The 14,846-nt window shown below is 38.8% G+C and overlaps 1 protein-coding gene across 6 annotated transcripts in view; it reads right to left on the bottom strand.

The window, feature by feature from the left end:
• Positions 1-1,416: 1,416 nt before the first annotated feature.
• PRDM15 (PR/SET domain 15) overlaps positions 1,417-14,846 on the bottom strand; it is a 41,464-nt gene continuing 28,034 nt past the window's right edge. For 5 of the 6 annotated variants that reach the window (XM_069785066.1, XM_069785063.1, XM_069785062.1 and 2 more), the window contains 11 exons: positions 14,283-14,414; positions 13,190-13,324; positions 11,104-11,267; positions 10,594-10,673; positions 9,870-9,989; positions 9,010-9,141; positions 8,441-8,524; positions 8,069-8,244; positions 6,783-6,863; positions 6,274-6,486; positions 1,417-5,774 (listed from right to left, as the gene is read on the bottom strand). In XM_069785066.1, the coding sequence (XP_069641167.1) occupies positions 5,298-5,774; positions 6,274-6,486; positions 6,783-6,863; positions 8,069-8,244; positions 8,441-8,524; positions 9,010-9,141; positions 9,870-9,989; positions 10,594-10,673; positions 11,104-11,267; positions 13,190-13,324; positions 14,283-14,414 (1,794 nt within the window). In that variant the 3' untranslated portion in view covers positions 1,417-5,297. The remainder of the gene's footprint in view (positions 5,775-6,273; positions 6,487-6,782; positions 6,864-8,068; positions 8,245-8,440; positions 8,525-9,009; positions 9,142-9,869; positions 9,990-10,593; positions 10,674-11,103; positions 11,268-13,189; positions 13,325-14,282; positions 14,415-14,846) is intronic. The other variant, XM_069785065.1, reaches the window with a different exon arrangement.

The raw sequence follows: 14,846 nt of genomic DNA, 5'->3' as shown, positions 1-14,846 counted from the left end.
ATTTAAGTTTAGCAACAGTGAGCTTAGACTCTCTAGAAAAGCGATCCAATGCGTCAGCCATCGTTAGCTGTACTGCAGGGGCTCGGTATGCCGAATCCCAGTCTGAACTGAACTGTGCCCTTTGTAGCTGTCAGCAGTACACCTGCAGAACAGCACTTCAGCACCCAGGAGGGAAAATAAATCCAGAAGAGCTTTCTCAAAGCGTTTTAGGGCAAGAAACATATTTTCCAACCATGGTTACAGTATGGTGAAGTACCTGTGCCTTTTGACAGTGTTCCAACATTCTTAATCAAGAAAATTTAACAGCTTCTCACCATATACGGTGCAAATATCACAGTAGCATCTCAGTACTGAAGAAAACCACTCTAAGATGAGTTGCTGACAAACACAATGGAAACCCTTTTTTCTTTCTCCTGTTGCCAACATGACATTTGGGGTTTGCTATAGGGCAAAAACCCTTATGTGAAAGCAAACCTTGGTAGCTAACTTCACAGATGCAAGTCACTTGGCTGCACAGTCTGTCTCCAAAACTACAAGCAGAGCTTTGCTGTGCATGCTGGCGTGGATCAGCAGTATCCTCCAGTATGTTTCCTTCTCCTTTACACCAGACAAGGCCAACACACAACCACCATGAAAACACATGCCAAAAATACAAAGGGCTAAAGATTTTCCAACAGGTGTGCCTATATCAATAATAAATGTAAGGCCAAAAGTAATTAGAAGGAGTGACATTATTATTACTTTAAATAGCACTACGGAAATCTCATTACCAAGCTAGAACTCACAAAGCAATACTAACAAAGCTATTTACCCTGTCCATTTTCATGTAGTACCTATAGTTTTTATATGATTGTCATTTGGATGTATGGTAGTTTTTCCACTCCTAGCTTTCAAGATGAGAAATTGAGGCACCTCTATGTGTGCAGAACACTAGTAAATCACCCTGACAAACTGACAGAAAATTCAGTTTTAGAAATAAATTCAGCCTTTACCTGGCTGTTAACTTCAAACAATTTCTGGAACAAGAAAAAGGTATGGAAACATAGCTGGTTGCATAGGAGACTGACTGTTTTCTGCAAAAACACTCACTTTTTATACTGACACATCTCAAAAGAAAAGTTTAATTTTAGAGAGTGTAATAGCACTTGATACAGTAGGTTTTCCTGAGAGAACTCACCACAGACCATAGCCAAGAAAGATTCAGCCTCCTCTGCTTTCCATTATTACCCAGTAACAAGCTCTAGAATAAATATTTTAGAACGCTACCCCATGTTTCTGTGTACTGCAGGATGTACAAAGCTCTATGACGTAATGATTAAGCTTACTGCTTTTGAGGCAAGTCTATGTGATTTGAAGAAAAAAAAGTTTGATGCATTAATGAAGGACCAGAAAAGAATAACACTGGTAGAGAAAGGGTTCTGTACCTTGATGCTCCTTTACTTCAGAGCCCATGTGCCACAAACAGCATTCAATTAAATAATAGTCTTAGCAATAAACAATGACAATACACAGAATACTACACAACATCACTCCTTTGGCTCAAACTAATTCCAGTTTGTTACTGAACAGTTGTTATGCAAAATCTCCAACACATGGCTGAAAACAATAACCTTCACATCCTATAGCTGAAAAGGCTAGTAACAAATTGGCAAAGGAAATTTAGATTGCACATCCCTTACGTAGTTTTATTTCTTGTGCAGTTTGAAACAGCACCAGTATAACTTTGGTATTTATCCAAAAAAGGCTTTGTTGAGAGGGCAGCTGGCAGTCAATAGTTCTCCAAGGTAAGCTCTATCTGAAAAGGTATCCATTTCCAACTTCTCCAAACAAAATAATTTGTTTGAAACAAAACAATTTGTTTGAAACAAAACCAGAATAATTTGTTTTGAAACGTTTCATGTTGCAGCACAGCCAAGATAAAGTTGCGTTCTCATAGGGATGTTAATAACAATAGCAATAATAAAATCACACTGAGAGATGATGAGGTACCATAGCAATGGTTGCAGGGAGAGTCAAGCTCATTTCCAAAAGGACTGCTCTGAGGAAGATTAGCTTTTAGAGAACTTTCTATTGCCTGGCCTAGTCAAACCTAGTCAACCCTTCCAGTGGTTATATTTTTCCCTCCTGAAGCAGAGTATTATTTAAGGTAATTTTTTACAGTAAGAACAATAATCCACTGCAACAACCTCCCCAGGGACATGGTAGAGCCCCTGTCACTGGAGGTTTTAAAGGTGCAATTGGACAAGGTGCTAGATAATCTCATCTAAGCTCCCTTTCCCAAAAAAGGCCGGACCAGATGATCTTCCGAGGTCCCTTCCAACCTGGGCTGCTCTATGATTTGGGGATACTGAGAGACTGGAGAGACATTTCTGTTCTATGTGACCACCAACATGCAAATATTTATTATGTGATCATTCCTTTTTAAATTAGCTAGAATCAATCATTATCAGAAAGGTAAAACGCTAACCTGCCTGGATGGGATTATGCAGGCCAGTTAGTGTGGGAGGGATGCTAGGCAGCATAAAAGTACAGAATACCAGAGGATTACATTAGGATAAGGAGGTTTTGTGAAGTCAGAGGTCTCTGTAAGGGTTGATTACCTCCATATGCAATTCTTATCAGATAGATAATTACATGTTAAAATGACTCAGGTTGATTCAATGCATCATGAATGCTACTATCAGTAGTATTCACATAGAGCAGATGTATTCACTCTGCAGCTAAGGCAAAAAACCTCTTCTTCCCCACTTAAAAGCTTAATCACCATTTATGTATGTCTAAACAAAACCCTGACCTTGTAGAAACTCTGTATGCAGCACTGTAACCCTCCATGTGTGTGTACATATACATATGTATTTTTTTAGATGTTAGCCATCTTTTATTTACCTTAACAACTTGACCTAGGACCTCTCCATTTGCTTTCCTCCCCGCCCCCCCCCCCCTTTTTTTTTTCCCCCTCTGGAGTACCCTGCCAAAAGATAATGTGCCTTTACCAATCAGGCACCAAACACCGGGGGGGGGGGGGGGGGGGGGGGGTAGGGGGAAGCTTCAAGTACACAAACAACATCATTTATTTTCATAAATAAAACCTAGCTTTCTCTTGGCTAGTGGGTTTGGTGTGAAGGGGAAGCATTTGTGGACAGGACAGCTGAGGAGAAACTTAGCTGGCTCAAGCCAGTGGTGAAATAATCCAGATGATAACAGGGACATAAAACTGCACTTCTCGGGATTAGGTGGCTAATAAAACTACAGGATCTCATGGTATTGTGTGAAAAGGATCTGAGGAAGGCAGAAGGGGCTAGGGAATGAAAAATTCTCTTTCCCACACTGGTAAAAGGTATTTTCTCTTTCTGATATGCATCTTTTTCCCACCAAATATAGGTCCCTCCCGTGCAGACATTCTACAGGCTTGCTGATGTTTACAGAAAAGTAGTTCTGCTCCTCTGACACACAAAATCCGTCACCAGAAACCCCTTTCCTATACATGTCCTGTTGCAACTAAGCTTTACACAGAGCCTAGCATAGTGAGCCTCTGGACACTGCTATGGCACCAAGAAAACCACTGGAGGTTAACTTTAATATCCAGACATTTATACTTTGGAAGAATTTGTTGTAGAGATTATAAGGCATCCTTCAGGGGTCAAGTAGTCCATGTTAATACAGACTTTCAAAGCTTAAGTCATTCCTACTCATATTTTTGCTAATACATAAAACATCTTCATAAATATGATAGGCACAGACAGGATTTTTACAACCATTAATCTATCTTCACTGTCAAACACAGCAGCTGCTTTATCCTCAGCAAAAATCTTTAGCACGGTTCTGTGGCTCAGTCTGGTGCCCCAAAGGACCTTGTTCTTCAGCCACAGCTGGAAGGACAGATTTGCCTTTCAGGATTCCAGGCAGCAACATTTTTCTTTTAGTTTATTCCTTTTTGATATAAGCTGCTTTTTCTCTATGGGAAAGACACTATCTTCTTGACATGCAAAAGTCCAGACTGCACATCAATGTATGGAGAATGGAATGAAAGCATTGTATCAGCAATGATGTATTTGACCCAACCCACTACTTATATCCCCAAGTCATGCACACCTTGTCCATTATACACTAGGGCATACTGCCTCCATGTGGCAGAATATGCTTCAGACATTCTTTTTTCTTGCGTTTCACACAATCTTGTGTGTGGCTACAAATTTTGAAAACAGTTTTGGAAAGAGAAGGAATAGAATCCATAAGTTATTTCTGTGAGAAAGGGCAATATGGAGATGAAAAAATTAATGACTCATATTGATAACTTTTTCACACCAATACTCACCAGGAACACACAGTAAGTACAAAGGCTATATATATATATGTATATATATATAAAAAAGAATACTTTCTCAAATGTTTATTACGTGATGAAAGACGACTAATTGAAAAAAAAATCACATCCTGAACTTGATCAAAGGGGACTGATTGCTCTTCAGACCTATTAGCTAAAAGCAAGATTGAAAGAGCAGTTTTGAAAAATTACATAAAACTGTATCACATTCTTTTTTTTCAGTTCATAACTGGTTTGATTCAAACTTGACTAGAAGACCATAAAAGTTGCTTTAGCATTAGACCAGCTATCTGATTCAAGTAGCACTAACACTGTGTTATGGGTACAGGGTTTTTCCCATGACTAAAATGGAAATACTTCATGAAATTCATGTATTTTCTTCCACACCACACTTATCCCCACCCCAAAGCCCCAACCTCCACCTACTTTACCAATGTTGTTAAATACAAGACCTAAAGAAGATAAAAACCAAGACAATTATTGTTTTGCCCATTTGTGTCTTTACATTTCGGTCTTTACCAGCTGACCACAAATGCATTCCACCTCAAAGTGAACAAGGTCTTCATATGTAATTTCCAGACTGGAAAGAAGTGACATGGTATGGCTGAAAGGGTTTTGTAAATCAAGTGTAAGTGTCATAATATTTAGGATTTCCCTGCTCTGGTTAAGATGTATTATGATGCTCCTGTCAAATCTCAATCTTACTGCATGAAATACATAGTGCAAGGGGGTGCTAAATTTATGGTAAGATTTTTTTCTTTTTTCTAAGACAATGCAAGGTCTAGAGACAGCATGAGAATCTCAAGATCAGGGTGTTGCAGGGTGCTATGCCAATTTTAGCTTACATTTCATTGTATAAACATTTTCCCATCTCTGTTTGGTATCCAGCAAACAATCCTATTAGAAATTTTCCAAACGTCTGTGTGTTTTTGTCTCTAAGTACTGTCCATTTCAAAACTTTTCGAAGTATAAATTAGTAGCTATACATCTGTTGTTGTTGCTCTGTTTGAACCTGTTGCTGTCCTGACTGCTGTTGCGTTGGCTGTGCCTGGGACTGCAAGACATCAGTCTGAGGCACTGACCTCCATGTCAGAGGATGCTGTTCTGTTATCTGGTTCCCTAGAGGAGCAATGGAGTTCACCAAGGTGGCCAGGTTTATAAAATGGGCCACAGACTGAGGATTGGCTGCCTCTGGCTGTGGCTGGATCTGAATGTCATTTTGGCGATTGTGCAGCATGGCAGAACCACTGACGGTGTCAAACGTCACGGTGAGAATTGAGTTGTCCAGCTGTAACTGGCGTTCAGGTGCAGTCAGATGGCCCACAGCCACTGGCTGGAGGTTTGTGAATTGGGTTCCAGCTGCCGTTGTAATGGGGGTAACAGTGATATTTGTCAGCCCCACAGAACTGGAAGGGGCTGTGACATTTGGGCCACCAAGGGTCACCACCACCTGAGGAAAAACAGAAAGGTAATGTCAACCTTATATCTTGCAGCTGATTACCAAATACCAAGAATCAAGAAAGATCACCTGAGTGCTGCTACCAGCAAGAGAAGTCATAAACACAGAGGGGAACATAGAAAGCTTGGACTATAACAACTTCCATGTATAGAAATAAGAAGGTAATGGGAGTGAGGCATATGCAACATTCAAAACAAGCAGCCAAATTAACTTTCACACTTTTAGTCACAGCTTCAGATAGTTAGTGGTATCTGGCAAACAAGGAGATGGTAGCACCAAAGGAAATGAAAAAAAAAAAATCAAAACCAAACAAACCAGGAGGAGCTTACTGGTCCAACTCCTTGGTTTTTTTAAAGTCTCTATCCATCTTTGTGGATTTATCAAATTAGCCCTAAATGGTCTGATCACTCATTTGTGTTTGTTATTGGGAAAAAAACTGTTATCCCTCTAAGCAATGCTTGCTACCCATCACCCTGCTGCTGGAGCTCACCTGCTGGATGCTCTGTACAGCTGAATTAGTCTCATCTCCAACATTCCCTGTGAATTCACCTTCCTTCTCTGCGTATTCACTGAAGGCAGGGTCCTCAGGCACTTGAGCTTCCTCCTCCTCACCTGACTTTTGTTTTCGTTTCTGGCCACGTTTAGAAGCTTTCATATGCTGTTTCCCTTCTGGTAATTCTCCCTGTTCCAAGGCTAATTCCGGCTGGAGCAACACATTTCCAAAGAAAACATCAAGTCATTTCGCTTAGTGCAGTTCCAGGTAAGACACTATCACCTGAAGTTGGTTTACTGTCGATTCTCAAGTGAAGAAACAAACTTTAGCAACAGCTTGCATCTGCTTATACATGTTAAGTTGGGGCTGACTCTCTAAAAAAGCACACTTCTTGGCCATGAGCCTATGCCCAGCTATGATACGTACCAAAAAAGTGACATCCCCACCTCACCCTCCAGTAGACCTGGCGCCTAGCTGCTACCAGCATTCTGCAATGGCAAATTTACCTGAACAATCCCAATTGAGGAGGCATCAATGGTAGTCGTCTCTGGCAGCTGCTCTAAATCACCAATCCTCACCGAAAGAATCTGTGGACAAAGAGGTACCAGCTGGTGAACCACAGCAGTGCATACCACAATCACACAACACAGCATTGCCCTAACAAATCCTGTCACAAAGCAAAAATGATGTAATCTAACATTTTACACATATTATTTAATACAAGGGATTTAACCAGGGCTTTTTAAAAATAACCTTATGGCCTATCATCTTTTCTTTCTCACTGAAAACCAGCAAAGTTTAAAGACAACAATATAAGAATATGTTTATTTTCATATTCTGGACAGAACACAAGCCACTGTGAAGTGATGAATTCTACAGAAAAGAAACAATGTGTTTGAAAAAAAATTATTATTTTAGCATTTCTATTTATAAACCTATCAACTGTGTCCTAATCTGTTATTTTCAGCTAAACCTATACATCTCAGCTTATCAAAGAATGGAGACAAATTGCCCTCTGGATTGCAGATATGTAGCTGCATTTTTAATCCAAAAAATCAATAAACAGAGTTTTTTGTTGATTTCCTTCCCGGTCATGATGATAAAAAATAGGGATAGTTCAAGGCAAAGCAATACTAATGATAAATTGGTAGTAAAAAAAAAAAAAAAGCCTCAAAGGGAATGGGCAAGCCTTAGTCAACCTAAACAAGAAATGCTGAAGAGAAACACAATAGCTATTCAGAAAATTAGAACACAGAAAAAGCCCCACTGAGGTCAGACAAAACATCCCTCTAATCCAGATACTCTGCAGTCAGCATTTGTCTGTATTACTAAGAATAATTTTGTATCATCAGCAGATGCTGCCATCACCTCTCTATTCACCACTCTTTCAGATCACTTCTGAATACAGAGAGCACAATAGGGAAAAAGGATCAATTATACTCCCTAATGGATGAAGACAAAACATAAAAAAATATACATTTAACCTGAGGCAGAAAAAGAAAAGGTATTTAAAATAATCAAAACAACTTCATTTTTAGGAACTGACAATCAGATACGTTTACTACTGAAACATAACATAATGAAAGGGCTGATACAGTTAAGTGCATGCTGAACAGACACTACCTAAAATTAGACCCAAAAGAACAGAAAAAAAAGAAAGAAAGAAAAAAGTAATTCCTTTCAAGTCACTGATGGCCATAAAGTATCTTTAGAAAAAAAAAAAAGTAAAAAAAAGGTAACACCCCCCACCCCCAACAAACCACCCCACAATCTGCCTGCCAAACTAACTCACCTCTGGATGTTTACGCCTCATATGTCGACTCATGGATGCTCTGGTAGAAACCTTTGTCCCACACAGCTGACAGCTCTGGGCTTCTACCTTATCATGAGTGAGCTGGATGTGCTTCTGTAGCATGTAATCAGTGACATATTTCTTATCACAGACTGAACATGTCCACTGTTTTCCTACTGGTGGCAGATGGAAGGAAACGCTGTTAGCAACAGCCCCCACAGATGAGAATTGTATTGTCAGCATCTCAACGAGAGGAACAATTTTATGTTGATAGCTTGATGTGTAACACTAGTTCCAAGACTGGCAAGTCTAAAGCAAGCCTAGGAACAAAATGAGCTATTGTCTTTGGATACTGTTTGTTAGAGGATTTACCTGTATGAATCAACTTATGAGTCTCCATTGTATTTCTCTCACTAAATGTCTTGCCACAGAGCTCACACATGAAATCTTTGATTCCTGCATGAAGAGCACATATAGCATCAGAGTGAAAATAGTCTAAGGTATCTGGGACAATTCCGAGTCTCATATCACTAATAAAAAAAGCTAAACAAGTAGAAGAAGCCCAGCTTCACTAGCTGTTTTTATCTAAGCCATGCCACTGCATCTGGCAGAAAATGAATCCAAGAGGAATTGATGCAAGAGGTAAAATTTTGTTTTGGGAAATGAGAACCTGAAGATTAACTTAAAACAAAACCAACACTCTAGACCTACCCTAGGACCAAACCCACCTCTCTTAAAAGAGCAAAACATGAAACCAACCAAACTATGTATCTTAATTGTATAACAGGTGGTCTTGGCTGATGAGAGGACAAAATTTCATTTTTCAAAAAGCAGAATATGCATATTTTTTAATTAGTGTTCCTCATACTGTTCTAGAAAAGTTCTCTCAGGAAGCATTTAACTGATTCAGTGCAATTTTCGTACGTCTTTAGAGACCTCACCCGTGTGTCTTTTGTAATGCTTCAGCATGTTGACTTTCTGTGCAAATTTTCGGTGACATTCCTTGCATTCATATTCTTTAATCCCTTTGTGAAGTTTCATGTGGTGACGAAGTGCATGTTTTGTCTTCATTCCTGTGAGACAAAAAGTACAGCATGACAATTAGTCCATTGCTCCCGCCTTCAGAGGAAAACTCAGGATGATCATGTTGTTAGCCAAGAGCTCTAAGATTATATCTGCTGCATGTCCACAACTGCGTATTTTTAATAGTTTAGGTAGCAGTGCACATTATCATTATTATTTTAATTCCAGGCAAAAGCTCTGGAAAACATCTGAGTAACCACTGAGGAAGAAGTAAAACAGCAGGGACAACCAAAGAAAAAACATTATTAGAGGTGTCAGACTTACTGCCTTCCACTAAAATACCAGTTCAGATTTGTTCAAGTTATAACACAAACAATTCAAAAAGTCAAAGCAACTTTGACTCTTAAGGCTCTTAAAGAGAGAAATTACTCTATTTCTTAAGCCTGAAAACAGCCTAGAATGAAATAATTAACTCGTATTCACTTTTATGCTGCAAATACATTGGAACTCAGTCAGGCAAGCACTCCTCAATCTGACAAAAGCAAATTTTATTAAAATCAGTTTTATCTTACAGGTCACAAGACTAGATTGTATAAAGTTAGGGGTAGTTTATGTATCCATAAAGCTCCTGATTAATACAGTTTCTACCTCTCAAAAATGCAGGATCTACAGCGCTCCGATGACCTTCTGAATATTCTACAAATGGAAGTAGTTTTAATTCAGATATTCACCTGCTATTCACTATCACAATTAATGGAAAACAAGGCATTAGACATACCTTTGCCACATTCTGCACACAAGTATTCTCGGATATTATCATGGACTCGCATATGTTCTTTTAACATGTCTTTTCTAGCAAATGATTTGCCACATTGCTCACAAGCATGACTTTTTACACCTTAAAAATAAATTTAAAAGACAACATAAACAAAAAAAAATGTTAATGAAAAATGTGCATCTCCTAAAAGCTGACTAAACTGGTGAATTAGAAGGCAACAGTCCGCCTGTGTTGTCAACCACATCTTTCATGCATATTGTGGCCCAAACTAAATTAGAAGACTTTGGAGAAAGAGAAAAGCTGGCTTTTTGTGTGACATCTGAAAAAAAAGATAACACCTGAGGTAGGAAAATACTGAATAGCATGAAATAATAATGAGCTGTTAAAAATGATTTTGCAATAGCAGTTTTCAGCCTGTGTAATGGTAAGAAGGTGGCATGGATAACAATGTGGGGAAGAACAGAATACAGAATTAGGATTTTAGCAGGTGTATCCTGCATCACATTAATTAGGAATCTGGATTGTGTGCCTAGACCAAATATCTTCATTAATACTATCTGCTTTAGAAAACTGGTCTACCTTAAAAGCATAAAAATAACATTTATCTTATTGTAACTTACAGTAAAAACCATAACTTATTTCCTCCTGAAAAAAATAAGGCTGGCACTGGCAACAGAAATTTCTTTTTAATATTGATAATAATAAAGAAACACAACATTTTTACCTGTATGTATAAGCTTATGTCTTTCCAGATTTCCTATACTGTTAAAAATCCTTCCACAGATTTCACATGGATGGATGTATCTGAAACCAAAGAGACCAAAAAACTGTCATTCTTTTCTTGAGACAGAGGTGGTTTTCAGGCATCTCTGTCAGTAACTGTATTTCATTTGGTAATACTAATTACTATAAAAAGTTCCTTGAAACATAAAAGCATTTTCGAAATAAGCCTAAGTTCACCGCAAGCTTGGAGTAGTCTGGCATTGCCCAAATCATAGTTTTTAGAAAATATTTACCAAAATCACAGGATTTATACTTTACAAAGCCCAAACTGTGAGGCTGTTGACTAATCATCTGTGTGAAGTGAATCATTGGTGATATATATATTTCAAGCTTTTAATAAACATTTTAACAGTCATTATACAGTTTCAGATATTCAGTACAGTCCAATTCTCTAAAAGCATCTGTAACTCAAAAAAATAGCTCCTCTTATCAGTCCAACACGTCATCTTACTTCTGCACATTAGGATCAGGCAGGTTCTCCCGATGAATGACCATGTGCGCATGGTAAGTTGCCTTCAAGGCAAAACGTCGATTGCAAATGCTACAGCCATAGCCTTTCTCCTTGTGCACGTCCATTATGTGCTTCAGGTACTCCTTCCCTCTGCCGAAAGTCAACTGTGGAATGAACCAATAGTGAATGAAAGGGGAAGAAAGTCTTTGGGAACAGCAACAATCTAGTAACACACTATCAAGATCTAGAGTCAGATCACCTGATGTAAAATCTGTGAAAGCTAGATTTAGGCCTGAACCTCTTTGGCCATTACAAGCACATTGCTACAGGACATCCGTTAACTCATTTGGAAAACTAGCTTGAGATGGTACCTCTGCTTCTTACACTGCACAACTAGGGGACCTCCAATTATTTGTGCACTGAGTAACAGCCTTGAAGAGAAGAACCACGTCTAACCTCCACTAGCTGTCAAAGCAAGGATGTCACAGATGGAGAAAATGTCTTTTGGGCTCTAGGGGCATGGTAAGCTCTAGTCTGCATAGTAAGCTTTGGCACTTGCTCCAGAAGAGTTGGTATTTCTAGGTATTGCAGGGCAGTGATTCTAGCTCAGCTCTTGGAAGTGCTACAACTACAACAGACAGGTGCTCCATACTTAGCTCCCTGGGCTAAGTAACCCTCCATATGCATATATGCTCCAACATATCAGGGCAAAGTGCCATAATGACATGATCTTTTGCTCCAGTTTTGGAACTAGTCAGGATATTTCTGACAGCACTGCACAGGTTGGTGAAGGTGTACTTTGGGATGAGAAGAAAATAGAGAGGCAGATTCTTAAAAGCTCAGAAGAGATATTTCACTATAGATTCATTCTTATGTTGTTCTTCCTTAGAGAATGTGTGAACAGATACTTTCAGCCAAAAGAGCTTCCCCATCTCATCACAGGTAACACTCATTTTCTACAGCTGTTGCCTTACACAGCTGTTTACTTCACAAACACCTGCAAAAGCACTAAAAACCCCAGCTTTCAAAAAGAGCTTTCTAATTTCAATGGCACAATTGCCCTCATTTGGAAGCATACAATTTTATATAGTTTATATACCCATTAAGTGTCAGGCATTAAAATTACCACATTGAAAGCAAGCGTGTGATTAACTGCTCTGATAACACATCTTCTTATGCTTACTGACATAAGCTTAAAATCAGTTTGTGCTTAAAACCAGCTCACAGATAAGGACAGAAAACTGAAATATTACTATCTCCATGTCTTCAAAATGAAGTTAAGCTAAGCACTTTCACCACATTAAGTGTAAACTGCGAAATAAGCTCTGATTTCCAGAGGCCAAGTCAGTGGCTTAACTACCAAAATTCCCCAGTCCCTATGTCAGTTTGCCCAGTTTTGCTGTTCTCACTGATTGCTTTTGCATCCCACCTGCCCCAGCACAGCATGCTCACCCAGTAAAGGCACAGAATCCAGATGGGCCTTAAGGACCCCAATCTTCCCCATTATATCTTTATAAAATGGCAAAAGCCATGCAGTAAGAGGTTTAAAAAGTCTTCCTCTCTCAGCTGACAACCGGGTAAAGTATGTTCCAGCAGTACTTCTAATGCCATCCTGTTAGTAATAGAGTAGGCCAAGAATAAGCTGTCACACTGAACATAAGCAGCAGTCTTAGTCCTCCAAACTGGATATCCACTAGAGGACTACCTGATCTCATCAAAATGAATCCATCTGTGGACTGTATCATTCAGGAATGCTATAATGATTTTAATTTGCACATAATTAAAAGGTAGTGTAAGATTTGAATGTTCCTTTATTGTTTCTTTCTCCAGTTTTGCTTGCTTGCTTCCTTGCACACAGTTAAGTGTGTGTGTATTTCTCTTTTTAAATGTTTAGCATTCACCTTACAGAACACCACCTAAAGCATTATAGAATAGCACTTCATAGATTACAGGTAACAAGCACTGCAGAAGACCAGCCTTCTCTTTGTGAACTCTTAACGTTATTTAAAAATCTGAATGATTTATAGACATCTCCACTCCCTCCTCCCATCCCAAAACAAGTTAATTTCAAAGTATTTAAAGCTACCTGGCACCTTTTGCAGCTATACTTGTGAGGCTCAGAATCTGCACTTTCATCAGAGTTGTCATCATTTTCCTCTGATGAGATTCCAATTTTACCAATGAACTCTTCTCTCTGGTGATCATCCATTAGTGCTATGTCCTGTGTAGGGTGGGAAAGAATATTCTGTTTTAATAGATTAAATTTCTATTTCAAAAGGTAACACCTAGTCAGCTTTTGTTGCCATGCAGACTGCCTGCCTTTAGCAATTACTGTAACATTATTTATTTAAAATATCCTCCTGCTTCATTCAATTCAGCTAAACAAAGTTCCTCTGTCCATGACTAAATGAGGAACAACTGATTATCCAAACAAATAATACTAATTTTTTTGTGTATAAAAGGAACTTTAATGTAAGCAGAGACTCAACCGGTACAGTGTTACATCCATAAAAGCATCTTTATGAGTGCTACTGAGTGTTGAAATTCCCTTTCAATTAAATTCCTTACAATTCAGTGTTAACCTAGTTACATCAAAATAATCTGGGTCTGATTAAGCACTATTAATAGGGTTTTGTGATTCAGAACTTTTTGATAAAGCCAGGTAAGGAACTCAATACACAGGCAGTTATGCTGGCATACAGAAGAGAATCACAATCACTGGCATGGAAAGGGCAGGAACAATTAGTTCTCGTTTGTTTTTTTTCCCCACAAAGACAGGGGATGACAGGAACCCCTCAACCCAACCAAACTACAGCTGGAACAGCCTTCCTGTTAAGTTACTCTCCCTGCTTTAAACTGAGCAACCTCTGTGATTCACCCAAGGTCACAAAGGTGGTTTTTCCATAGCATTCAGAACAGTGTTCTGCAGTGGTAGCTGAAATAACTTCAAATATGATAGTCCACATACTCTGTAGCAATCCAGATGTAGAAACAGAGTCATGGGTAAATTAGAGCACAACTCATGCTAGGCTGTGGTAGAAACATCACTGCACAGGGTACATAATCACTGTTGTGTTGCCAGTATGAAAACATGGCCACAACAGTCTCAATAGATTTATTGATATGTTTATGTGTCTGCTAAGTAACATGCCTTTTCTAATAAATTATTAACACAATACCTTAAAATGGACATGAATATGATCTCTCAACACATCCACCCTGAAAAATTTACGTCCACAGATTTCACAAGTGTATTTCTTGTCTCCATGTGTTAAAAGGTGTTTGTTCATATTGCTCCTGCATGAAAATACCTAAAAGAAAAGAAGAAGGAAGGGTTTTGTATCATGTCCAGCAGGGCTACAGTTCTTTGCAAGTTATCCAATGGATAGCACAGAACATATTTACTGTCCTGTTTTGTTCATTCTGGCCAGAAACATGTAGGAGCTCCTGTTATCCAGCCAGCAGGCTACCTCAGGAACTGCTGGCACAGCAAAATACAGGTGTACAGTTCCAAGGGACTGACTGAAATTGGCCATTCATCAGAGGTGGACTTCCACAAAAGCTGCAGCAGAATTACTTAGGGTAGATTTAGAAATATTTAGAGAATCTTTTGAATCATGAATGTTCCACCTATCTATAAAAAGACACTCCACAAAGTCTAGCTTCATTGATATATAACATACCCAAAGCAACAAAACCAAAGGTCTACACACCAACTTAAGAGTTGGTTGAGTACATCTTGC

Source organism: Haliaeetus albicilla, chromosome 6, assembly GCF_947461875.1.
Source record: "Haliaeetus albicilla chromosome 6, bHalAlb1.1, whole genome shotgun sequence".
Lineage (NCBI taxonomy): Eukaryota > Metazoa > Chordata > Aves > Accipitriformes > Accipitridae > Haliaeetus > Haliaeetus albicilla.
This window is presented reverse-complemented; position numbering and strand designations above follow the sequence as displayed.